Source organism: Cyprinodon tularosa, unplaced genomic scaffold (assembly GCF_016077235.1).
Source record: "Cyprinodon tularosa strain WSP-4 unplaced genomic scaffold, ASM1607723v1 ctg646, whole genome shotgun sequence".
Taxonomy (NCBI): domain Eukaryota; kingdom Metazoa; phylum Chordata; class Actinopteri; order Cyprinodontiformes; family Cyprinodontidae; genus Cyprinodon; species Cyprinodon tularosa.
The window spans coordinates 154,744-182,519 of NW_024039392.1; the positions used below are offsets into that span (position 1 = coordinate 154,744).

At 38.4% G+C, this 27,776-nt stretch overlaps 1 protein-coding gene across 1 annotated transcript; it reads left to right on the forward strand.

Moving 5' to 3' along the window:
- The first annotated feature begins 3,386 nt into the window (after positions 1–3,386).
- mpzl1l (myelin protein zero-like 1 like) lies at positions 3,387–27,776 on the forward strand. The gene is made up of 6 exons (XM_038308747.1): positions 3,387–3,544; positions 9,483–9,664; positions 14,885–15,095; positions 20,164–20,293; positions 27,276–27,381; positions 27,641–27,776. The coding sequence occupies exons 1-6, from the start codon at positions 3,481–3,483 to the stop codon at positions 27,734–27,736; spliced, it is 789 nt and encodes a 262-aa protein (XP_038164675.1). The 5' UTR covers positions 3,387–3,480; the 3' UTR covers positions 27,737–27,776.

Genomic DNA, 27,776 nt, shown 5'->3' on the forward strand with positions numbered 1-27,776 from the left:
GAGTCTTCCAGCTGCTGGGAGGAAGGATCTGTGATAACGCTCCCTGGTGCATTTAAGGTGCAGCAGTCTGTCACTGAAGGAGCTCTCCAGTTCAGCACCAGCTTCATGCATGAAGACATTACAATAATAAATTTATAATAAACAATAAGATGGACAAGATAGCAATAGATAACTGAACAAATAAAGAAATATCTTTTATAGATATGTCGAGAACGGATATATTTTTTCAACAATACTGAAGGTGGTTTTAATTGATGCTGAAAGAGATAAGAATAAAACACAATAACATTACCCTTTTTGTTGTTTAGAGGAATATTCAAGTTTATGCATAATACGAACAACCAGAATAAATTCCCCCCCCCCATTTGAAGTTCAGATTTAGAAAAGTGATTTTACCTATATTAATAAACCATCTATCTTCAATCATTTTCCATCTTATATATGTTTTTTCTTCAAATATTTTGTTTTTAAGACTCAGATAGTTGGGGAAAAAATTATTGTTTTTAAATTACTGTTTATACAACAATCCATTGCAGATTTAATGTTTATAGTTGAAGGCTATGGAGGACCAATCCCGCCATAATTAAAAATACATACAGAAATTAATGAAGGACTTAATAATATAAAATTATTTGACAAACGATTAATAATATGAATTGCCATGAAGTGCCATTAAATGAAAAAAAATAATAAAAATAAGATATTCCTTCAACAATTGATCAATTATTCATCTAAAAATATATATTTTAACTTCCACTTTTATTTTTCGTGTTTTTCCTGCATTTACGCTGACTTATTTTTAACCCACTTATTTTCTGTTATACATTTTCTTGAAGTCTTTATTTTGTGTTTGTGTATTTATTGCAAGTGGGGTTTTCTTGTTCCGTATTTCCATTGCAACCTTTTTTATTGTTTCAAATTTCTCACAACATTTTTAAAAGATGTTTTATTTTTGTTTCATACTGATTTATACTACATTTTTAAAGCATGTTTTTACTTCACATAAATATTTTTTTTCATTTTATTTTAACATCCTTATGACTGAGTTTTAGAGATTTTTTTCTATTTTGAGAATAAAAAAATAACTTTAGAAGAATTAAGTCGTAACATTACGAGAATGAAATCGCTGATTCAGAAAGAAAGCTTGGAGCTCCACCCAGCAGATGACGGCCGACCAGCTCCACCAATCAGCAACCAGAGTCCACTTTGACCTCCTGCCCAGTTTGATGCTGCTGCTAAAAGATTTCCTGATTTGTCAAACCGATGCTAAAGTATGGCTCTGTTCGAAAACCTAGGACGGGTCCTCCAAGGACGCGGTCTACCTAGACTGGATCCTTCGAAGTCCTTGAAAATAAGGAGACCGGAAGAGTTTAGGCTGTGAATTCGACCAGGTCTACCCTTCGGCGGGTTTTACCGCTATATGCTCTGTTGCTTAGCAACCGTGAACGTTGACACACAAAGTAGGAAAAGAATGAATACCGAAGTTTTCAAAACTGTTTATTTATTTCTTTTTTATTATAAAGTGAACAAAGACTACACTCACAAGAATCCAGAGTGGAATAAAGGTTCCAACCACCGTGAACAAATAAAATCAAATGTAATGATAGAAACCTTAGTCAGTTAAATAACCTGCTGCTGTCATTTTGCACATCTCTGATGTTGCTGCTATTTTCAAATATCCATTACTGTAAAAATGTCCATAGCTGCATATTGGTTATTAATTCTCCAGTTTTATATTGTTAAAACACTTTACAGTATTTTATTGTTTATATTTTAACTCTTCCCTATTATGTTATTCTTATACATTTTTCTAAGGTCCACATTTCTGTGACCATTTTCAATAATCTTTCTGCTTTTCCCATTGTGGGACAATAAAGGGATTTTCTATTCTATAAAAGGGGTAGAAAGATATAAGTAAATCTAAACAATATATTTATAAAAAATATATCTGAAAAATCTCTAATATTCAACAACAAAAAATACTTAGTTAAGCATATTGTGCAAAACAGCAATAAAAAGATAAAAATCCTATCAGATTTATAGTCCCCACTCTGCAGATATATTAGAATCTGTCCTTAAATTATAGCCAAACCCATTTACACAGTAACAGAATAAAACCTTTAGATAAACCAAACATTACCGCCACATATCTGACTCAATAACCATTAAAACAACTATTTTCATTCATTTCAGACGGAACTATTCACAGAGTTGTATTATATTAAAATGAACTTCCAATTTTCACCACTGTTCGGCGCCAAGTAACCTTTCCTCTGATCACAGCTTGCTTGGTTTCGCAATGAATCCTGGGATATCCAAGAATACCGAGGATACATCGGACCCGTCCTTCAAATCGGGCAAAAAGAAGGACGCATTTTAAGGCCGCATAACGAGGACTCTTGGAATCCGACCAGACCTCGGTGCCGCGCTATGACGTAATTGGCCTTCGAATCCGGTCTTCTAAGGATGCGTCCTAGGTTTTCGAACAGAGCCCATAACTTCACATGATGCTCCACATTCCTCATTTTAGGGAAGAAAGGGATTCTTGGAAGAGTTGTCATAAAATTATCTCTCTTAATTTTACGGCTTTCTTCTCTAAATATTACAACTTTAGTCTCTTAATTTATGACTATTCTCGTGACTTTATTCTCATAATTTTATGACTTTATTCTTGTAATTTTATGACTTTATTCTTGTAATGTTGTGACTTTATTATCTTAATTTTATGACTCTTATTTTTATGACTCATAATGTTACGATCTTCTCGAAATAAAAAAAAAACAATCTCCAGCTTGGCCCTCCTTCTATTTCTAAAACAATGATTTATTTTTGCCTCTAACTTTTACGGAAGAGGATTTTAGGGCCCCTGAAAAAAAATTAAAAAGTAATTTTTACATTTATTTTAGTTTAATATGAGAAAAATTCAGAATTCTGACTTTGATTTCAGAATGTTGGATCTTAATGTAGATGGAGATGTGGAGCACTCAGCTTCACTGACAAAGATGTGAGCTGTTTCGGAGGAACAGCAACACGTTGGTGGAAAATTAGGGAATTAGGCGACTTTTTACGTCCCTGAGGGGCCCCTGGTGATGATTTGTTGGAAGAGCAGAAGGTGATTAAAACAAAGAGCTAATTTAGTCTCTAAAACAGACATGGCTATGGTTTGATGCTAACATGTTTGTTAGCTGTCAGAATTCAGACTTTTAAAAATCAGTTAACTTTCTTTATTTTTTTAGTGGCCTTAATCGTCTTCCGTAAACTTTTCTGTTTTTTTTTTTTACCCAAAGGATTTTGCCTTCCCTTTTTATTATTATTTGATTAATTAATTTTTTTTTGGTGTCCCATAAGTCTAGCTCCCCTTTGAGCAACGGAAACCATAAAAATGGTGCACTGTCCCTTTAACCGCCTGCGAACTGGAAGCTAGCAGTCGGAAGCTAACTTCATCGTCGTGGCAGAGGAGCTACTCCTGTTTACAACATAATGGAGCCCAGATGGCCGAAGAGGCGCGTTTTATGCTCTGGTTGTTTGCTATTCTTTATATTTGGTGAGTATTAAATCGTGAACCGGGCTTATTGTTCCTCCTCTGATGCGGGAATTGAAGCTTCCAGCTTTTTTCCTGTGAAAATAACAGGCTCAATAGCTCTGCGATGTTATCGTTGCCCCCACCAGCCTCCTTTCCCCGCCTTAAAAAAGCTTCTCCGAGCCTCAAAGATGGAGCCGATGATGATTCAACACTGAAAAAGTCGTGTTTGTCGTGTAATTGTTCCTTTATAACGGATCCAAACTAACCGATGTGACCTTGGAGATAGCAGGCGTTAAATTGAGTGAAATTTGAATGGAGTTTGGTTGGAGACGGCAGCTGCCGCCCATGTTGGGGGGGCTCCATCTCAACCATGAATAAACTATCTGTTCTTATCAGAAACAATCAGTTACTTGTTTTTATTTTTTATTTTTACACATTTAAAATCTCACCTTCTAAGCAATATAATAGCTGTTTTTCTAAGCTAATTAGTAGCTAGCACCGTTATTCCCCGTATTTACCTACGTGTCACCCAGTGGAGAAAAATCCCTGTTTGTGTTTCTATCTTTTTAAATCAAAGATGTTTTTTTTTTTGCAGTTTGTCTTGTATTTGTGGATGTAGTTCTGGTTTGTAATTTCCGCCTCTTATCATCCTGTTGGCCCAAATCCAAAAGATAACAGCTCATTCCTGTGTTCCAGCAGACAGGCAGCCTGTTAGCATTAAATGTTATTAATTCATTTTTCTGGAGTTAAAATGAAAAAGCTGCTCAGCATGGAGTTATTCTCAGCATCCTGCAGACTGGAACACATTAGAATAAAAATAGACTTTATTTACCTGCAGCAAAGTGGTGATACACTGTATGGAGGACCAACTGTGCCATATTTAAAAATAATTACAGGAATAAATAAATAAGCATACAATTATTTCCCCCTAAAAATACAATAAACAAATCAATATAGGTAGAAATTAAATTATACAGTGATACATCTTTTAATTAGCTTCTTTATTTATTCCCCTTTTTAATAATTACCTTATTTAAAAGAAATTGCGATGCAAGCCAAATCGTTCAAGAGCATCTTCATTATCAGGCGTTTGTCTCGGTGAGATGAAGTCTGTTTGATCTTTGTTAATATAGATTTTCAATTTCAATTTAATATCAATTTCAATTTATCTTTATTGTCATTGTCACAAGAACAACGAAATTTTATAAAGTGCCATCGATCAGTGCATATGCTTAAAAACAAAAATCACTGTCCCACCATTTACGCACAATATAAGAAATAAATAACAATAATGGTTAAATATCCTCTTCATTTATATTTTCTCCAGGATTGATGTAAATCATTTATAGGAACAGAAATGTCTAAATGAGTTACAATTAAGTTTATTCCTTTATTCAGTCCTACATTTTTAAACAGCATTTTATTCTGGTCAAGTCACAGCATCAAAAAATTTTTTTATTCATCTACTACTTACATTATAGATTACACATTCAGCCTAAATGAAAAGTGGCCTCTAATTCAAATTATAGAAGCAAAAAGTGAATAAGCGAGGGACGTTATGATCATTGCAAAGCACTCAACTCCACAGTGAATCAAGGTTAGGTTTGCAGCTCAGATTGTGTGAGTAATCTGCTTAAATCAGATGAAATTAATAATAAGGAGTTTCAAACAGACATAATTGTCCAGTCTAAAGTATCCTATAAGCAAACTCAACTGAATCCATAATCGTCGTAGTTTGGTTATTTTTGCAGAAAATTGAACAGCTTCCTTTTTCCAACAGCGAGTTAGTGTTTTCCTCTGAGCCATTTGGGAATATTTTATGCAGCAGATCCAATGTTTTGAAAGGTTGAAATGGATCTTTAATCCTCAGGCAGCAGCGTAACAGACGGAAAGTCAAAGTACCGCTTTAAAGATACATGTCCTTAAATTCTAACGTGTGGAAAGCAGAAGTGGTCTGCTCTAAATCTAACGCTGATATCATCTGACAGGGTGGAAATGGAGGACAAACACCTCCTGTTTATTTTATGAATCTTGTCCAACTGAAGTTTTAATGATGTTTGAGTTGTTTGTCTTTCTTATGCATTCGCTGAAGTTATTGACATGCAGGCTATTAGATTCCCTTCTTTACTCGAAAGCTCTGAAAGTCACGTGTTTTCCAGTCATGGGAATTTTTTCTTTCTTTATTGGGTGAGGTTTAAATGGAGCTGTGAAAAACTAGTTATTGATTAGTAGCCTCTACATGTACTGTTCTACTGGAATGTCTCATTCTGCCCTGAATTTTACCGTGTTTTATGCAATAGATCAACACAAAGTGATCCATGTTTTTATAGAAGTCGTAGGGAAATCCTATTTCAATTTCAAATCATTCTGGCTTAAATATGTTTATAAATGCACTCTTTATCAGACCATAATGTCCCAAAAGTTAGAAAATTTTTATTTAAAAAAAAATCCTGTCTTAAAATCTGTTTTTTTTTTTCCTTTATCTTCTGCAGGCCAGTTAGTTCTACTTCAGCCTGAACACCTAAATTCGGCCAATCATATACCAACGGTCATCTGTCAATCAAATGTTTTCGGTCATAGCATCTTGGTTCATATGTCGCAGCTAATATACGCAACGGTTGAAATCAGAATCCTTTCCTTTCCCATTGAGTTCCGTCCCATTGTTCACGGGGATGGACGTCTGTGTCTTCGGCAGGCGTAGAGCTAACAGAACTGGCAGCGTTGCGAGGCAAGGGCTCAAACATGTACGGCTGGAAGCCTTCTACACCAAACCAAGCTTCTGCCGCCCTGGCGTCCTCTTCCACAACATCTTCGTCCCCGCTTTCCTCCTCTAAATAAAAAAATGGATGACGGAGGAGACTCATCCACGACCTCCGACACTAAACTCTCCTCCTCTAGCATGTTTCCTCTGTCCATAGCGTTCCTTGACAGCGTCGTTTCTATGTCACCAATTTAGTGCTACTTGGTCCCAATGGAATTTCCCATTGGGAACCTACTAGCACTAAGTTGCTAACTGGTTAGCAAGATGCTTCAGAGAAACCGGCCACCACCAATCTTGCTTGCAAACCTTCCGCAACAACAATCCCGCCCCCTTGATAATCGTCCAATCACATTCACTTTATTCATTCAAGTAAAGTCGGGAGAATTCGGAAATGCAACGATTGGAACAGCCGCTTCCCTACGACTTTAAAAACTACTTAGAAAATCCAGCAATGGCAATATGAGGTGCAATTTCTATCTTTTTTGTTCTTCTGTGCTGTGTTTCCATTAGACTGAGACGTTTAGGGTTTTTGACAAAGTCATTAGTATTTGATGTGAGCAGAATGTCACATTTGCTAAATATGACACTAGGATATAAATACATGATCATTATATAAGACAACATTCTTGCACTTCAAACAGTCCACTATGATGTGATATTGCACACCCTGGCATTGCTTTTTAGGTCATGAGGCAGTTGAAGAGCTAGTTAGCTCCCTCAGTGACAGATTGCTGAGTTCTAGATGCACAAAGCAGCACCGTCTCTGATCCTTCTTCCCAGCAGCTTTTAGACTATAATCATCACGGCTCCCAATAAACTCTGGATCTACTTAAATCCCTGTTGGTTTGTTTTTTGGATTCTTCTGCCTTGCATTTTTTTTAAAATTCATAAATATATATAATTATAGAGATTTCCCTTAGGTGCTTTATTCTCCTCTTATCTTTCTAGAAATGTGTCTAGATCAGCTCCAGTACACTCCTCAAAGCAAACCTGAATAAAATGAACTCACTTATTATTAGACTCCTGTCAAAATGTGTACTGGTGCAAATCACGTCATAAATAGGCTTAGGGTATACATCGAGTATATTCAACATATATCGCCCACCCCTAGTTCCTATTTTGCATTTTTGACCCACATTGAACTCCGTATCATATTTCAAGCTAGATGACGTGAACAGGGTGGATGCATAATTAGCTTATCTAAGGTATGTTATTACAGAACCTTATGACATCACTGGAGGCCATGAGTAGAGGATAGAAGACAGGGTTCCCAGGGTCCTTAAAAAGTCTTAAAAGGCATTGAATTCTTCAAAATAAAACCAAGGCCTTAATTGGTATTAAATGTCTTAAATTAGTCTTTCGTAGGTCGTAATATTTAAAACATCATAAATAGGATTATTTTTATTACGATTTATTTTTGTAATCTAAACGTTCAAATTGACAATTTTTTTTTTTTTTGAAAAAAAAAAAACGGCTCTCCATTATTGGTTCCGTCCCGATAGCGGAACCAATAAAGCGTTGTTGCGGCCGGGACATTTGGGAGATGCACCATTAACTTTTGTCTGGAAAATATGAGCAAGTGTAAATGTAACCAAAATTGTCTCCAGCCAAGAGTTTTCTCCATGGCTAAAACCAGGGAACATACATGAGGCTCAGTGGATTTAGTGCAAGAAGTCATTCAAGCTCAGAACGATGGGAATTAAGGCAGTGGAGTCGCACATGCGAAGCACGAAACACAAAGCGTCAAAATGGAGTTACCGAGAAACTAGGGATGCATGATATAATCGGCCCCCTATCGGTATCGGCCTTAAAACTGAATATCGGACATCGGCCATCCCACCGATATTTAACCCGATATTTGATCAGCTTCTAACCCTTCTTCCTCAAAAACTTCTTTTTTACAGACTTAAAAACTTCTAAAGAAGAGGGGAAAAATATTGATACATTAAAATATCCCAATATCTTCTTATGCTGATATATTGCCATTTAAAAACACCATATCAATCTCTTTTACTAATGAAATATTGCTATATGTCATCATTATGCTACGAAATCCACCGAAAATTCACAAAATGTTGCCATATTTTTATATGTTGATATATTGACGCGGTATCGATCTATTTTACTAACAAAATCTCACAAGAATTTGCAAAATATCACGAGAGTTTGTAACAGAACGATGAAATTTCACGAGATTTTGAAAGTAAAATAGATCGATACCACGTTTTTAAAAATCAATTTGATTTCAGCATATGAAAATATATTTGAGTATATTATTTTTCAAAGTGTCAGAAATGGATAACAAAACTGATATTTTCAATGACTACTTATTTTTGTCCAGCTTTAACATCGGTATCGATATCGGTTATCGGCTACATGAGTTTTAAAATATCGGCATATCGGATATCGGCCAAAATCCCAATATCGTGCATCCCTACGAGAAACAGCCGGTATTTCTCAGTTTAGTTCCACCCTTGTCTCTGCAACGCCTCCTCTTATCACCAAATCAAACATACTAAGAAAACCATACAAAGAAAAATAGCTGCAAAAAAGACTTAGCACTGGTTATGTTGGGGCTTTAAAACTGATTAGTTTTGTTCCCTGCTAAAACAAAGTTTGTGAATTCAGTTAAATAATTGTTCAAATATATCTGTCATTTGTGTGTTTTTAGCTTTCTTCCTGTATCGGAAGCTTTTCAAAATTTGAAACATTAGTGCAGTGGTTTATGTTAAAATAAACCTTTGGGTTAAGTTGTCGCAAGCAGGTTTTTCTTGTGTTTCTTGTGAATTTGGTCTTAAAGTTTTATTTCGAGTGGCATTAAAAAGTCTTAAAAAGTCTTGGATTTAACTTGCCTTATGCTGTAGGAACGCTGGAAGAAGAAGCATAAATGTTGCTTTTCAAAGTCTGAATTTTGGTGCATATAAGATGAATACTTGGTGAGAAATAACCAAAAATTCAAAAGTAGGGGAAACGAGCAGAAAATGTTTTTTCTCTTCTGTTTTGGCAGAAACATGCTGTTGCAGCCTGACTCTTCCTGTAACTCATTGTTTCTCCACTGCCCCCCTGCTGAGCCGTGCGTCGTTTTAACACAGTTGTTTTCACTCGGCCACCCCCCTGCTGACATGCACTAAGTCATATGTCCTGTTACTAATGCATTCCTTAACACCAGCCATGTTTTCTGTTCTCTTCCTTGAACAGTTACAGGACCCGTGTCCGCGGTCGACATATACACCGACCCTGAAGTGATAGTGCAGAACGGCACCACAGGAGTCCTGCGATGCACCTTTAAGTCCAGCGACGTGGTGACCAAAGACACCACTGTGACCTGGAGCTTCCAGTCCAATCAGCCTGATCATCAGTACTACAAAGCTCCATATGTGGTGAGTCCCTGCTGCTGGTGTCCCCTCTGGAAAGTTCCCCACACAGTCCCAGGATGGTTTCCTGCAATTGTCGATCTGCCCTGACCATAAATAAACGCTGCAGCTGTTCCTATGAGATGAAAGTGACGATTTCGCGTCCCCTGCTTTGTTTGGGCCACTTTTTTGTATTTTCGTTGTTTTACCTTCCACACATCTGTCATTCTGTGGTTATGTTTGCATCATACAGCTGCACGTAAACCGTATCTGCTCAGGCTGCTTGTGATTATTATGCTTGCGTCACCAAATCACAGCAAGCATATTGACTCCGTTTAGGTAGAATAATTGATTTAACTCATACAATCTATTGAACCTTCTAAGGAAAAAATTAAGTGCTAAATGATTATGCCCCTAAAACATGCTCAAATTCACTAAATCCAATTAAAAAACAGCCTAAAAAGTCCATCTTTATGTCCTATTATTAAAAATATATTCCAGCCCCTTTAAAAGAACAAAACAACAACAAAAACTGTCTGGTTTTGCCAGAGCCTCCCCTTTTTTGCTATGGTCTCCTGTGAAAGTAATGACATGGCCTGAAGCTCTCTAATTTGCAGAGAAGTCATGCCAGAGCAGATGCATGCTGTCAGCATTTGGGAAATGTTTGTTGCACAACCTGTTTTTTTTTTTTTTTTTTCTCTCTCTGAAGTTTCAACCATTTCTTGTTCAACTAAACCAACAGTTTCCTTTTTCGGTTTGAGACACAGATTGTTTGGAGGGAAAGCTTTACTGTAGCCTTTGTCTGTCTTTCTCTGTAGGTCAAAGTTGTTTAAAAGACTATTCATTATTTTTTTTAGCCATTTGTCCTTTTGGATTCCCTATCATATCACTTTTTGTTTAATTTGTGCCCCTCCATCCATCCATCCATGCATCCATCCCTCCATCCATCCATCCATCCATCCATGCATCCATCCATGCATCCGTCCATCCATCCATCCATGCATCAATCTCTCCATCCATCCATCCATCCATCCATGCATCCATCCATGCATCCGTCCATCCATCCATACATGCATCAATCTCTCCATCCATCCATCCATCCATCCATGCATCCATCCATGCATCCGTCCATCCATCCATACATGCATCAATCTCTCCATCCATCCATCCAACCCTCCATGCATCCATCCATGCATCCGTCCATCCATCCATACATGCATCCGTCCATCCATGCATCCATCCATGCATCCGTCCATCCATCCATCCATGCATCCATCCATCCATCCATCCATGCATCCATCCATCCATCCATCCATGCATCCATCCATCCATCCATGCATCCATCCATCCGTCCATCCATCCATGCATCCATCCATCCATGCATCCATCCATCCATCCATCCATCCATCCATCCGTCCATCCATCCATCCATGCATCCATCCATCCATCCATCCATCCATGCATCCATCCATCCATCCATCCATGCATCCATCCATCCATCCATCCATGCATCCGTCCATCCATGCATCCATCCATGCATCCGTCCATCCATCCATCCATCCATCCATCCATCCATGCATCCATCCATCCGTCCATCCATCCATCCATGCATCCATCCATCCATCCATCCATCCATAAATGCATCAATCTCTCCATCCATCCATCCATCCATCCATCCCTCCATGCATCCATCCATGCATCCGTCCATCCATCCATACATGCATCAATCTCTCCATCCATCCATCCATCCATGCATCCATCCGTCCATCCATCCGTCCGTCCATCCATCCATCCATCCATCCATCCATCCATCCGTCCATCCATCCATCCCTCCATCCATCCATCCATAAATGCATCAATCTCTCCATCCATCCATCCATCCATCCATCCCTCCATGCATCCATCCATGCATCCGTCCATCCATCCATACATGCATCAATCTCTCCATCCATCCATGCATCCATCCATGCATCCGTCCATCCATCCATCCATGCATCCATCCGTCCATCCGTCCGTCCGTCCATCCATCCATCCATCCATCCATCCATCCATCCATCCATCCATGGCAGCAATGATTTAAAGCAATGATGTGCTGGTAAAAGTGTGAACTAGGGGAAAATAATGATTACAAACATTTAAATGTTTCAGAAAAACCAAAACCTTAATTTTTAAAGCTATCAAAATATATAATTCTATGATGTCAAATAATTTCCTGTTGAGTGCATTTTTGGTTTCAGGTGACCAGTCTCTGCCTGAAGTTCACCTTTACTTTTATTACCTGCTATCTAGTATCAGCAGCTTTTCCTGTAACTCCACTGTTATAAAAATCAAAGACAGCCTTGTTTTCGGTTACGACTTCTAACCATAACTGCTATTTTATTGCTTTTAGGTTGTCAATAGTTTTAAACCCATCTGTATCACTTCCTGCTGCTGGGAATCATGTAGTGTTCAAAAAGGAGGAGAAGCTAAAGTCTCGTACTTGATTAGGTTGGCACTGAGTGCAAACCAGTCCTTTCTGTATGCTGGTGAAGATTCTCAGTCATTCCAAAAAAGTTTGTTTTCCAAGTTTGAAGATGTTTCACAGACTTTTTTTTATAGTTTTTTTTATTTAGAAAGCCTCCTGTAGGGGAAGCAAAATGTATTTAAACTTGGAAAACAAAGTCCAGTGGTTTGATTTTTTTAAACTTTTTTGGAATCAGTCCTTTTCTGCTTGTTGATATTCAGCTTTACAACATAAAAACATTTTAATCCGAATATGCCATGATGTTTGTACTACGTTTTGAATCAATGCAGCCCCTCAGCATGATGCAGCCACTTCAAAACCTTTCCTTAAATTTGATTTTAAAGGGTTTGGATCAAAGAAACCTCCTGAACTCCTCCAACTATGTTTGTCATTGTGGATAAAAACCTTAGTCTGAGTCTGACCTGATAATAAAATTATTCTAGTCAAGGCTTCAGGTCGGGATAGCTTAGCAGCTAACTCGGATTTGTCCAGGTGTTTATTAAGCCGTACGTTAATAACTTTTTAGAAACCCCCCCAAATCCCCCCTTTTTTTTCCCCATTCAACCGACACCATGAAATCTAAAAGCATTCTTTGCCTTCTGACACAATTTCACCCATTTAAAGGAAAAGTCCGGTCAGCAGGGAATAATCAACGGATCATTATTTATACCTAAAAATAATATGTTTGCAGGCATTTAATGAATTTAGCATTAATCACTAAAAAAAATAAAAATGATAATTTTTGTCACGATCACTGAGTCTGGGAGCGCCCATTTTTACCCAAATATAGTAGCCCCTCCCTCCTGCCATCTTCCAGCAGTGACGTCACGGTGCGGTAAGCCTAGCGCCATTCTCCCCGCTTTACAAGCTAAATCAATGGGAACTACTAGACACATCTGCAATCAACAACAATTATTGAAGATTTCCAGAGGACTTCACCATTGAAATTCACCAGAGCTATAGTGAAACTGACAATGCCCACGTGCATGGCAGCTGGATGCTGGAATACATCGGGGAAAAGTGAAAAAAAGAGTTATTCCACCTTTCTGATTCCTGATCCTCCACGGACGGGTTGGTCGTTGGATCGCCAACTTGAAGAGGGAGGATTTGCCATCGAACTTCTGGCCAGAGAAAAAACCCGTAATATGTAGCCAACATTTGGAAGAAGAATGTTTTCAAGATGACTTGGATAATAGTGCGTTGTGACAAACACCAGATACAGCACTGGGACTTGATCAACAGCCGATACCGCACCGTGACGTCACTAACCAGTAGGTGGCAGTAGTGTTCTTTGACAAACATGGATGCCTCCAGTAAAGCACATTCACATGAAAATTACTATTAATTAAAAACACTGATCATTTATTGAACAGGATGGAATCATTTCAAGTTTGAATTCTGAATATGAGCGGACTAGTCCTTTACATTTTCTGGGTCTACATTTTCCCTGATTTAAAAAGTGCTGGGGCTCCATTTATAAATCTCTTCTACAAACAAACCGGGGCCTGTAACTTGCATACACCAAAGTCTGCTCAATGGTTGTGATTTATAAAATACGAAATGCCTGCTCCCTCACGCCATCTCTGACCCATCCACACAGATATACATATTTTGGATAGTGGGTAAACTGGCGACACAGATGGTGTCTGAGGGGGAACTGGAGCCAGATTGTATCATCATTTCTCACACGTTTGTCATTTCATATCAAACCTCAATCGTAGATCAACTTTATCAGATGTGAAGTGTGATTCTGGCACAATTCTGAGACGACGTGTTAAAAATCATTCTTAAAAAGCTTATTATTAAAGCTGTTATTTATTATCACCAATGAACTGAAAATCTCTATCTTTATGTTTGCCTTGCCTTAGAAATTGATATTTATATATAGATATTTATAATATTACCTAGTGATTGTAGAGATTGACATTACAATGAGACTGCAGGTTTGCGTGTTTATTATGAAAATATATTGGTATAATAAAAATAATCAAATTATCAGGGGAAAACACTATATAAAATAAATTGTGGCCTAAACACAACCATTCTTTCCCATATTAAGCATTAGAGAGATGTCCTGCTTTACCAGATCAATGGGGATCTTTTTGTTTTTATGAATTATTTACAACTTATAAGTGATTCTCTACCTGAGCTGCTTTTATAAACAAAACAAATTATTTGAATGAATTCATAAATCTGAAATATCCCGGTCGGTTCTCAGCACAATGCTGCCTTGATGTTGTTCATCTAATCAGTCCATCAGAGTCTGAAGGTTTCCTTAATAATCCTTTTTTATTTATTTGTTGCCATCAAACATTTAACTGGCTCCCAATCTCCCAATTGTCACAATTGTTTTATTGTCTGTTTGTAAAGAGATTCTAAAGGTTTTAGTGAGGTTTTATTTGCCTGTGACCAGGTTGTAAGACAGTAGGTGATGTGCGACAGAACCATACTGTACATGAACATTTTAGCTGCCTGAAGTGACAAGTTTGACCTTATGAAACAGAAATTTGTAATATTGAATTTGATTCTATTGCACATGTTTTTGATCTGGGATTTAAAAGTGAATTTAGAGTCTATTAGGATGCATGGACCATTCATTCATGTTATGTTATGTACTGTTTTAACTTTATAGGTCAAAAACAACATAAAACACTTATTTGTGGCTTTTCTTTGCCGTCCACCAGTTGTCATACTTCCTTTTTTTTTTTTATAGTTTCTAATTATATTTCCTTTTCCTTTCGTAGATTTACTATTTTTTCAGTGGAAAAGAATATCCTGGGCCAGAAGAATTTAAAGAGAGGGTACAGTTTATTGGAGACATCAACAAAAAGGATGCCTCGATACAGCTGAACCCGGCTCAGTTCAGCGACAATGGGACCTTCTTCTGCGACGTGAAGAACCCCCCAGACATAGCAGGAACTCCGGCTCGAACAGAACTCAGGGTCGTTCTGAGAGGTAAATATCTGTCTGTTTAAAAGCAGACTGTCCACCCATACAGATGTTTATGTGAAATCATACTTGGCCAAGGTCTCCCACCGTTAGAACTCCATCACATTTTGTCCTGTTATAACCTCAGAAATCAGTGTAATATATTTAGATTTCAGTTGACCTTTGGATTTATAGCTGTAAAGCTTCTACATGTGAAGTGGAAGGAAAATGATGCTTCTCAAATATATATATATATATATATATATTAGGGATGGGACGATTTATGAAAACCGTCAGAACCGTTCGGTTCAACTGTCTCGGTTCGATTCACGTGTGTTTCGTTCGGTTCATGCGCTGCTCCTTTTTCTCATAGGCGAAGCGTTTACACTCCAGAGCAGAAGGTGGCGGTACTGCGACCAAAGCCAACCACCAGTAGTAAACAAGAAGAAGAAGAAGCGAAGCAGCGTAGCCGGATGTAGCAGAAAAAAATCAGTTGTTGTGGAGAATTGTGTCGGACTGGCGAGTGGGAAAGAACAGGAGTTGGAAGACGCGCCAGCAGCACTTTATAGGTCTGCTGTATGGGACCACTTTGCATTTAGAGTGACCTACGATGGCTGTGGATAAAAGTGGAACAGTGTGCAAGCATTGTGCAACACGTTTTGTTTATACTAACAGCAACATGACCAACATGTCATGCTAACCCCGAAATCCCTCATACTCCGTCAGCAACCCCCGCTCCGCCCCGCTGCGCTCCAGACCGGCTGCTCAAAGCAAAGCCTACAGCCCCCGCTGTGGCTTCGTCTGCTCCCCTCTGAGTTCCTTGGAGATGGTAGAGAGCATGTAAGCTGACAACAGCCAGATGCATGTGGCAGAGCGAGACATGCATCTGGCTGTTGTCAGGTTAGATAGCATGTGCCAGAAGATTAAATTCAAAGCAGCAAACATACGGAAAAGATCCAGGGTTTCCGCGGATCATTTAAAATAATTACAATCCATTATTTTTGGGGGGATTTGTTCATTAATTTCATAATTTTTTATGGAATTTCGGTGTAACAATCAACATGTATCGAATCGAACCGAAAACCGTGACCAGAAACCGAGAATCAAACCGAACCGTGGATTTTGTGAACCGTTCCACCCCTAATATATATATATATATATATATATATATAAATATATTTATTAGGGGTGTGCAAAATAATCGTCATGACGATGCATCGTGATTCTTATTTTCGTGATCTACTGCATCGATTCTTGACGCCAAGTATCGATTATTAATTTAAAAAAAATGAATAAATAAAATTGCATGAATGGTTGGTGAACATCAGCCAAAAACAACTGTAATACAACTTCCAGTCCAGTAGATGTCGCTGCGGATGTGTTGACGCACGCTGCCTTGTGTCACAAGCATTTCCGTCCGCGGGATACTGCGCTGAGTCATTCAAAAACAAAACATGGAGGAGAAAATATTGCAATGCATCACAATAATTCAAGTATCGTGATGCATCGTGATAGAATCGCATCATGGCCTATGAATCGTGATTCGAATCGAATCGTGACTTCTTTGGCAATACCCACCCAATATATAATATATATACATATATATATATATATATATTTATTATTATTATTATTATTATTATTATTATTATATATATATATATATATTTTTTTTTTTTTCAAACTTGTACATGGATTTGTAAAGACTGAAAGATTACCCGATCTTTGCCTGATAGAACTTGTAAAGCGCCGCCTTCAGTGCCGATAAACGTTCAGCAGAAGTTAGGTGTTGCAGAACTTCAGTTTTCGGAGCTACTTGTTAGTTGTTTTGCTAATTCTTTATAGGAATTTGTAGGGCTGGGTATCATTCAAAAATTTTCGGTGCCGGTACCAATACCGATACCTTCACTTCGATACCGGTTCCTGAACAATGCATTTTTCGATACCAGTTTTATAATATCAATTCGAAGAAAAAAGAAAATTAAACAACATAATAAAGTACAAATCTTGAGTTTTTACATTTACATTTTTCATCTTACATTAAAAAAAAATTTCAGTGAAGAAGAACAGTTGCAAACAAGTCGGTGTCTAATATTCACTGTTGCATTGTGAGGAACTTTTTATTTAGCAGTTTTTCTTTAGAAAAATTAACATGTCTGCTTTCTCAGGAGAAAGCAGACATGGGTCTGACAAGTAACATTGGGGTGACAAGTAACATTTTTTCTGTTGTATTTTGCTCATAGGTTAAAAGGGTTTATTGTGGTCTTTTCTAACCAGAGCTGGTTCTGGTTTATGTCTACCGTCTACGACACATGGAAACTTACCACCGTACCATATAACAGACTTTAATTCCCAATTAGGTGACCTTTGAAGGCAATCGTTTGCACTGGATTTATTTCTAAGAGTAAAGACACAAGACTAATCCCCATATTTTTTTGATTTTTGAAAGTATGCAAAATGATAAAGCCTTGTTTTATTTTCCTTCCGATTATTGGTCTATAGCATAAAACTGGTAAACCTGAATCAAAAGTGGTGATTAACTTTATTGTAGTGAAGAGACTTTGGCATTTATTTGAGGGGTATCCAGGAGGACTGAGCAAACAGCCCCACATGTGCCTGCATGTTTGCAATTATTTTCATGGTGTGAACAAGTTCATGTGATGACTTGTCTACAGAGGTTTCAGCTCCTTTCTGGTGGGAGATTGCTCTCTATCTCAGGATCACATGTAAAAACAGAACATGTTAGCTGCAGGCAAACAAGCCGCTTTAGATTTGATGACAAACGGTTGCCATAAACGCACATTTCAAACCAAAAGAGCAACATGGAACCTGTCAGGCTGCTTTGTCTGTGCATTTTCTCAGCAGACCACAGAATATTTCCAGGTGGACAGTTATTTTTTTCCACTTTAAAAGTCATAAAACTGTTTAACATAACTCTATGGCACATCTGGGTGATTGTCGCTGAAACTTTCGATTAAACGTAGATTAAACAGGGTTTCTGCGGGTCATTAAAAATCATTAAGTCATTAAATTATTATTTTTTTTTATAAATTAAGGCCTTAATTGGCATTAAAAATTATTAAATGTGATATTTTTTTTAAATACATAAAAAAAACCAACATTTTTTTCAGATATATTAAATTGCAATATATTTGTGCGGAACAGCTCCAGGTTGATCATAAATCCAGTGGCTGCTGGTGGAGTTTTACCAAAAACCAATCAAATGTATCCTAAGATAAATAAACTGAATTCTGACAGCTAGTAAACATGTTAGCATTTAGTCATAGCCATGTCTGTTTTAGAGACTAGCTCTTTTGTGGGGTGATAGAATGATTCTATAGGGTATCTGGTCCTTCAGGTCTCTAATAGGGTGCGTAACATTGGTTGGTCTGAAAATGGCATATTAGCTTTTCTATGAGCTCTAATGCAGCCTGGTTAAAAGCCCTAGAATGAAACGACAGGTTTTCTTCCTTTTATGGAATGATCATGAATATTTAGATGAGCTGTGCTCTGATTGGTCGGTTTACAACGAGCGAATCTGCTGAGCAAAGACGCATCATAGCAACAAGCACTCACTCACTGAAACCAGGGTTCCCGCGGGTCCTTGAAAAGTCTTAAAAGGCATTGAATTCTTCAAAATAAAACTAAGGCCTTAATTGGTATTAAAATGTCTTAAATCAGTCTTTCGTAGGTCTTATTTTTTAAAACATCATAATTAGGATTATTTTTATTACGATTCATTTTTTTAATCTAAATAAAACATTAAAATTGAAAAAACATTATTTTTTTATAAAAAAAAAAAAATAACGGCTCGCTTTTATTGGTTCCGTCCTGATAGCGGAACCAATAAAAGCGTTGTTGCGGCCGGGACATTTGGGAGATGCTCCATTAACTTTTTGTCTGGAAAACATGATCAAGTGTAAATGTAACCAAAATTGTCTCCAGCCAAGAGTTTCCTCCACGGCTAAAACCAGGGAACATACATGAGGCTCAGTGGATTTAGTGCAAGAAGTCATTCAAGCTCAGAACGATGGGAATTAAGGCAGTGGAGTCGCACATGCGAAGCACGAAACACAAAGCGTCAAAATGGAGTTACAGAGAAACAGCCGGTATTTCTCAGTTTAGTTCCACCCTTGTCTCTGCAACGCCTCCACTTATCCCCAAATCAAACATACTAAGAAAACCATACAAAGAAAAATAGCTGCTAAAAAGACTTAGCACTGGTTATGTTGGGGCTTTAAAACTGATTTGTTTTGTTCCCTGCTAAAACAAAGTTTGTGAATTCAGTTAAATAATTGTTCAAATATATCTGTCATTTGTGTGTTTTTAGCTTTCTTCCTGTATGGGAAGCTTTTCAAAATTTGAAACATTAGCGCAGTGGTTTATGTTAAAATAAAGCTTTGGGTTAAGTTGTCGCAAGCAGGTTTTTCTTGTGAATTTGGTCTTAAATTTTTATTTCAAGTGGCATTAAAAAGTCTTAAAAAGTCTTGAATTTAACTGGACTTCTGCTGTAGGAACCCTGTGAAACATCAAATTGTTGATATGGTAGGGTCACCAGACGTCCTCTTTTTCCCGGAAATGTTCTACTTTTCAGACGTAAAAAAAAAATCTCAGGGAGGAATTTAAAAATCTCCCTGAGATAATCTGATGGCATTTTAGCAAAGGGATTTTTCTCAAAAATATAATCAATGTGCACAAATAAACTGTAGTTGTATTAGCCATACATGTAAACAGAGTTTTATGGGGCCCTAGGCAACAGCCTAGTATTGCCTAATGGTTGAATCCCCCTCTGGACTAGAGGCAAGTGAAGCAGCTGACAGGCAGGTGGCGCTTTAAATTTATGTTATAGGACCAGCGCTTCTTTTTAATGTGTTAATCAGACCTGAGGTTTGTATTGCAGAGAGTAAAGAAATGCTGTTTTTCATTGTAAAGGCGATAAACATTCGTCTTACGGGTTTTTCTTTATAAAGTCCTTTTCCACTCAGAGAGGCTTTGTACAATAGCCTGCTACACTTGAAACATGAAAACAATGTTATATTTGTGGTATCAATCATTGTTTTACTCTCTGACTGCTGCTGCTGTTGTGTTCCTGCAGAGTCGCTCCCTCAGAGCAACACGAAGATTATAATCTGGGCAGTCTGCATTGCTGTGTTTCTGCTCATCATCATCGCTGTCGCCGCTTGCTTCGCCATAAGGGTGCTTCACAACCGGCACGATTACGAAGGGTGAGTAACGCTCAGTTTAATGCTTTAAACAAGTATACAGGAGTTAAGTTTCCCTTTTTTCATGCAAACAACTTCTAAAGTGGCAGAACTCTTCACTTTTGGCCATAGGTGTTTGTATTCAGCAACATTTATCTGATTTTATTTGGAAAAAGTAGAAACATTAAATATTTTACTTTTCCATTTAGTTTGATGCAGAAGAGACTGAAATTACTTTAAAGTATTTATTGCCTTGTTTTGTTTTATTGTTGTTTATTCTAATCCTAACAGAAAATGTTTATTAGTCTTTAATTGCATGGTTGATTATATTGGCTGCATGTTTGTGTTCTCTACCAAGCCAAGCTAAAGACGAATGTCTTATTTTCCTTCCAAAAATCCTGTTTGTTGACTTCTCTAACCCTACTGCATGGGAGCTGCATCATTTTCTCAGTCTCAAGAAATTATAATGGACCGGGCTTTGGATGCTTTAACTCAATCAATAAATATTAGCTCTTGATTACAGTTTGTATGCTTGAGGTAGTTTAACCGTACTCTGCATGCTCAAGCAGCACTCTGGTGGTACGTTTTAACCTCAGACATCATAGATGTACTGAACTTGGTGGTGAGGAAGAAAAGCAGCTGTTGTTGGCCACTTTCCAGCCCTAACTGCTTCCATGGGTGATTTTCAGGGTTGCTGTTTGCTCTGGTGTCAGTCATTTTTCTCCTTCTGTGTCCTAACCTCACACTAACCTTCATTTAACACCACTAATACGCTTGCTATGAGCCAAGCGGCACATAGCACGTTCCGAATCACACATTTACATGCAATCACGTAACCTGACTACCGTCCGCATTCTCATCAGTCAATCATATAATCAATCAAGCTTTATTTATACTTGATACTTAACGCCAATAACACAGAAATAGATTTACAGAATTAAAATGAACCCGCCAACCTAAACGGCTCTTTCAAGTCATTAACAGTTCAGGTATCTTACTTCCCTTTAGGATTAATGAATATTCAGTTAAAGGAAAAGTCCGGTCAGCGGAATAATCAATGGATCATTATTTATACCTCAAACTAATATGTTCGCGTTTCTTTAATGAATTCTGTGTTAATCAGTAAAAAAAAATAAAAAATAAGAATCATTTTCATGACGATCACTGAGTCTGGGAGCGGCCATTTTTGCCCAAATATAGTAACCCCTCCCTCCTGCCATCTTCCAGCAGTGACGTCACGGTGCGGTAAGCCTAGCGCCATTCTCCCCGCTTTACAAGCTAAATCAATGGGAACTACTAGACACATCTGCAATCAACAACAATTATTGAAGATTTCCAGAGGACTTCACCATTGAAATTCACCAGAGCTATAGTGAAACTGACAATGCCCACGTGCATGGCAGCTGGATGCTGGAATACATCGGGTGAAAGTGAAAAAAAGAGTTATTCCACCTTTCTGATTCCTGATCCTCCACGGACGGGTTGGTCGTTGGATCGCCAACTTGAAGAGGGAGGATTTGCCATCGAACTTCTGGCCAGAGAAAAAACCCGTAATATGTAGCCAACATTTGGAAGAAGAATGTTTTCAAGATGACTTGGATAATAGCGCGTTGTGACAAACACCAGATACAGCACTGGGACTTGATCAACAGCCGATACCGCACCGTGACGTCACTAACCAGTAGGTGGCAGTAGTGTTCTTTGACAAACATGGATGCCTCCAGTAAAGCACATTCACATGAAAAATACTCTGAATTAAAAACACTGATCATTTATTGAACTGTTTGTAATAATCAAAAGTTTGAATTCTGAATAAGACCAGACTTTTCCTTTTAAAAAGCAAACAAACACATTATGATAAAAAAAAAAAAAAACATATCCAACAGAAATCTACAACTACACACTTATGGGGGGAAAATTGGTCATGGAAACCTAAAAAAAATAATTAAAATTTGATCAAAAGTATGAACAGTCAAATATTCGGAACAAAGTTATAAAGGAGCAAACATAATCTTTACTGCATCAGAAAAAGAAATGCTAAATAAAATACAAGGAAGGCCAAGCAAGACATAATACTTATATTATAGTAGAAGGGTAACATTTTTAATCTCAATCATTACATTCAACTTATAAATTCGATTTCAAAGAGTTTATAGCTAATTTACAGGCCAGTCTGTCTGGTTCTGCTGGAGATTTCTTCCTGTTAAAAGTGTGTTTTTCCTCTCCACTGTCGCTACAAGCATGCTTAGTGGGAGGGATTGCCTTCAAGTCAATGAGTCGATGCAATCAACTGGTTTTCCTTAGATAGAAAACTTTGAATCAATCTGACTGGATGATCTGGTGAACTGGAAAGTGACCTGAGATGACATGATGTGAAACGGCGCTATAGAAATAAACTGAACTGACTTAATATCAACCAAGACATAAACCATACTAGTTAGAATAGGCACATCACTAGTGCTCCTCTGTGTTAAACGTGAGGTTTTATAAGTCTTTTTGACCCAATGAACATTTCCTGATTTACAGAAATGAACTCAGATTGGATCAGAGCCAAATTTGCATCATTATCTTGCAGAATACTACTTAATACTGCATGCATTATTTAACCATCCCATATCCAATCAGGTCTCTATTGGTTAGCAGGTTACTGATGTCCATGTAAATGTCTGAAGCAACCTCTGTTCTTTGTGTGTTTTCCTCCATGTTTTGTCTTTATCTTTGGTTACCTACAGAAACGTTAAGTTTATTTATTTATTTATTTTTTTACTTACCAAGTTTGCTCAGATTTAAAATAATAAGACTCGCAATGAAATCATTTTTTCATTATGAATTTATTCTTTTTATAATCCCCTCTTCATACCTTACTATGATAATCTCTTCTGGTGTGACCAAACCTGTCAGCAACAGACCCCGAGACCAGTCACTAATGGGTCCCTCTCAGGGCAAAGCCTATAGATCCAGGAAGAAGGATGTCCTGTCTGTCCAGTGGTTTGTAGATTCACCATCCTGAGTCTAGTTCTCCCTCCCCATAGCATTGTATGCAAGGGAGAACGGCACACTCTGGAAACGGGGGTGATCCCTGCTCAGGGGACTGCTGCTGTAATCTGATGACTGGTTTAGCTCCTCCGTTATATATGGAACCAGAAAGAAAAGTCTAAAGCTGATTTTTATCCTCTGCTTTTATAATAATTGGAGGAATAGTTTGGATGATGTAAAAGTCGTCCTCTCTCCTGCCCAGCTTCTATTCGTAGAGCTTTGTCCATTTGGGTGGTTTATGAGATCGATCCAAACAATTCTGCATCTGGACTGCTGAGTGATTCAGAAATCGAAAACCTGAGATCAGCAAAGATAAATTCCTTCTATCTATCCACAGCTTTTCCGCGGACCATTAAAAGTTATTAAATTTTTTTTTTTTTTATATAAAGGCCTTAATTGGCATTAAAATGTGTTAAATGTGATTACGTGGCATTTCGAAAAGCTTTATAAAAAAAGTATATATACATATATATATATATATTAGGGATGGAACGGTTTATGAAAACCGTCCGAACCGTTCGGTTCGACTGTCTCGGTTCGGTTCGCGTGTGTTTCGTTCGGTTCATGCGCTGCTCCTTTTTCTCATAGGCGAAGCGTTTACACTCAAGAGCAGAAGGTGGCGGTACTGCGACCAAAGCCAACCACCAGTAGTAAACAAGAAGAAGAAGAAGCGAAGCAGCGTAGCCGGGTGTAGCAGAAAATAATCAGTTGTTGTGGAGAATTGTGTGGGTATGGCGAGTGGGAAAGAACAGGAGTTGGAAGAAGCGCCAACGGCACTTTATAGGTAGGGGTGGGTATTGGCAAAGAAGTCACGATTCGATTTGAATCACGATTCACATGCCATGATGCGATTCTATCACGATGCATTGCGATACGTGAAATATTGCGATGCTTTATTGATATTTTCACTGAACACTGTAAGAAACTGTTTTTACCTTCTTTGTTTTTAAAGCCAAAATGCATCCAAGCATCTGACTTCAAATGTGATGGAGCCGCAGGGCGAATTTTCTCACTGTCCTCCATGTTTTATTTCATATGACTCGTCGCACTATCCCGCGGCCAGACATGCTTCGACACAAAGCGTCAACACATCCGCAGCGCCATCTGCTGGACTGGAAGTTATATTCCACTTGGTTTGGCTGATGTGCGTCAACCATTTATGTATTTTATTTGTTCATTTATTTATTTTAATAATCGATTCTTGCCTTCAAGAATTGATGCAGTAGATCACAAAAATTAGAATCGTGATGCATCGTCATGACGATTATTTTGCACACCCTTATTCATAGGTCTGCTGTATGGGACCACTTTGCATTTAGAGTGACCTACGATGACGGCGGAAAGAAAGTGGTGGATAAAAGTGCAACAGTGTGCAAGCATTGTGCAACACGTTTTGTTTATGCTAACAGCAACAACCACCAACATGTCAGGCTAACAATCAACATATACGGAACGAAAACTGTGACCATGAAACCGTGAACCAAACTGAACCGTGGATTTTGTGAACCGTTCCACCCCTTAAAAAAAAAAAAAAAAAAAAATTATATATATATATATTTGGGACAGGGGGCTTGTAGAAAAGGCGGTGGGGTCCTGGTCTGTTATGGCAGCATTGGTGGTAGTAGAGCTTCCACCACTGGTCACACCAGAAGGAACAACCTTTAGGGAGACTCCTTGGTTTCAGACATCCACAGTTTCTTTGTTAACATATCTTTTTCTGTTATCACGCCTTATTTTACCACATTAGAAATATCCTGTTTTGCAAATTTATTCTTATGATTTGCATTTTCAAAAATATAAAAAGGATATTTAGTTTTCTCTGAACTTAAGTAGTGTCTTTAATTAAAAGTTACTGCAGGGTACTTTCTTGTAAATTTCTAGTTGATTTTCTAGAATTTGCAGACTTAAAATTTGATGAAACATAATTTCTTTGGCGCAGCTCATAGGTTAACTTTCTATAATTTTGTTCAAATATGCCAGGAATTAATTAAACAGCAACGTGCAGGAGCTTATTAATTTCAGCTTGGTTCCCTAAAGTGAGACCTGGGCTGCGTTCCAATTCATGGGCTGCGTCTTCCAAGGACGCGGTCTACCTAAAGAGCCGCATGCGGCTCCGGAGCCACTGGTTGCAGACCCCTGATTTGGATAAATCAAACATTATGGGCCACATATCTCACTCAGTAACCATTAAAATGACAATTTTAATTAATTCCAGACAGAACTATTCACATACTTGTACCCCATTTCCACTACCCTTGAAAAACCGATCCATGCCGAGACTGGTCCGAGCTCGGATCAGTTAACCAGGCCGAGCTCGGTTCTGACGACCGTTTACACATCACGCTATCTCGGTTCCTCGACTCCTCGCCTCCTAGTGACGATCTGCGGTATTACTGCCAGTATTGAAGGAGGAAATCAAGCAGTTGGTGGCGGTAATGCACCAAAAGGTGTTTGCCAACCGCCATAAAACACAAGAAGAAGAAGAAGACGAAGAAGGAGGGAATCGAGCAAATCAAAATTCAGAAAGTTATAATTGATTATTATTGCTGTACTTCGGTGTTTGCTGAGGGTCAGGCGAAGACGGCAACCTTTCGTGGATGTTTATAGTTGTTCTTCTTCTTTTTCTTTTGTGTTGGTTGGCAAGCAACTTCCGGAGGGGCAATACCGCCAACTACTGGAATGGACTGTGAATCGTGATGTGCAGCCAGACGGAGATGACGCGTTCTGCTCATGCGCTCTTGTTATCAGAGAACCGAGCCAGGGGAAAACCGAGCCGAGCCCACCTCTGGAACTGGTCTGCAGTTAGCGCGGTCCGGTTGTGTCTAGCTCGGTTCAGTTCTGTTTTCTTTTCATTTACACACGATAAGTTATCTCAGTTACTGAGCTCGGACTGGTCTCGGCACGGTTTTTCAAGGGTAGTGTAAATGGGGTATTGGATTATGTTAAACTGAAATTCCAATATTCACCACCGTTTGGTGCCATTTACCTTTTTCCTCTGATCATGGAGCAGCCGGCTTGCTGGGACTCGCAATGAATCCTGGGAAAACCAAGGCTACGTAGGATGCAACTGACCCATCCTTCAAATCGGACAAAAAGGAGGCATTTTAAGGCCGCATAACCAGGAGTCTTGGTACCTGACCAGACCTCACCGCGCTATGATGTAATCAGCCCAGGAATCTGGCCTTCTGAGGACGCAGCCCATGAACTTGAACGCACCCCTTGTTTAGTAACCTCACTGTTCCAGTTTGGCTGCACTGCAAAAATAATCTAAAAAGGACAAAAAATTCAGAATCTCTTGAAACAAAAACGGCAAACAATTTCCCTGCTTTTGTGCAGGTAAATAAAACAATATAGAGTTTATTGGCCCTGAAATAAGATGATTAAATATTCTGCACTGAAAATAAATATATATATATTTTTTTTCTTATTTTAATCAACCATCTTTACGCAAAAATTTTATTCTGTTAGCAGATCATTTTGCTTACCTACCAAAAATCAGGTGGAATTACATCATTTTGTAGGAAAATTGTACTTCCTTTCAGTTCCCTTTTTGCAGTGTAACCTGGGAAATCTGTGCCAAGCTATTCCTAGATTTGGGGAACTGTTATCTGTATCATACATTTCTGCCCACATTTTAGCAGAAGCGAGATGCATGTATAAAGCCAGCTTAATAGGTAATAAATAAATATTGCAGTTTTGGCATAGTGGCACATTTTTAACCCTTTTTTGCATTGTTTTGTGAGTATAATGCTCCCTCCCACACCCAGACTCCTTTACCCTGATGTTACCTCTGCCATGAAGGCAACATAATACATCCAGATTCCATCAGTGCCCCTCTTGTCTTCTCACAGCTGCTTTGTCTCATGTGCTCATCTCTCATTGCTTTTATTTTTGTCGTTGTCCCATCATCTGTGTTCATGTTGCAATGACTGGTTGCTCGACACCTCGGCAAATCGTAACCCTAAACTAGATGTACGACCCTGGAAGGCGTGAGCTCAGAAGCTCCACGGCCAGTAAAGAAGGTGGAGTCCAGGCGGGAGGGCTCCAGGTGTACCAGCCCCTCGGGTCCGCTGCAGGTAGGAGCTGGGGGGGGGGGGGTAATCAGCCTGGTGCCTTGTTTTACTGATTCCACCTATGATTTTAATATTTTTTGATATATCCAACCAATTTATTGGTTTAGCACAGCAGAAATGAACAAGAACATTTGTTGAGTTATGAGAAACAATCATAAAAATCAGCAGGTTGGTATCTGCCCTTTGCTTCCGATGACCTGAATGTATTCACCTCTGTTTCCGATTCTCTTTTCTCTCCTGCTTTTTTGTCTTTGTGTTTTAGGGCCCGGTGATATACGCCCAGTTGGATCACTCAGGCAGTAAAAATTCATTCCATAAGATGGAGCCCGTGGTCTACGCTGACATCCGCAAAAACTGAAGATGGGGACCAAAAAGCATTAAAAAAAAGAACGAAAAAA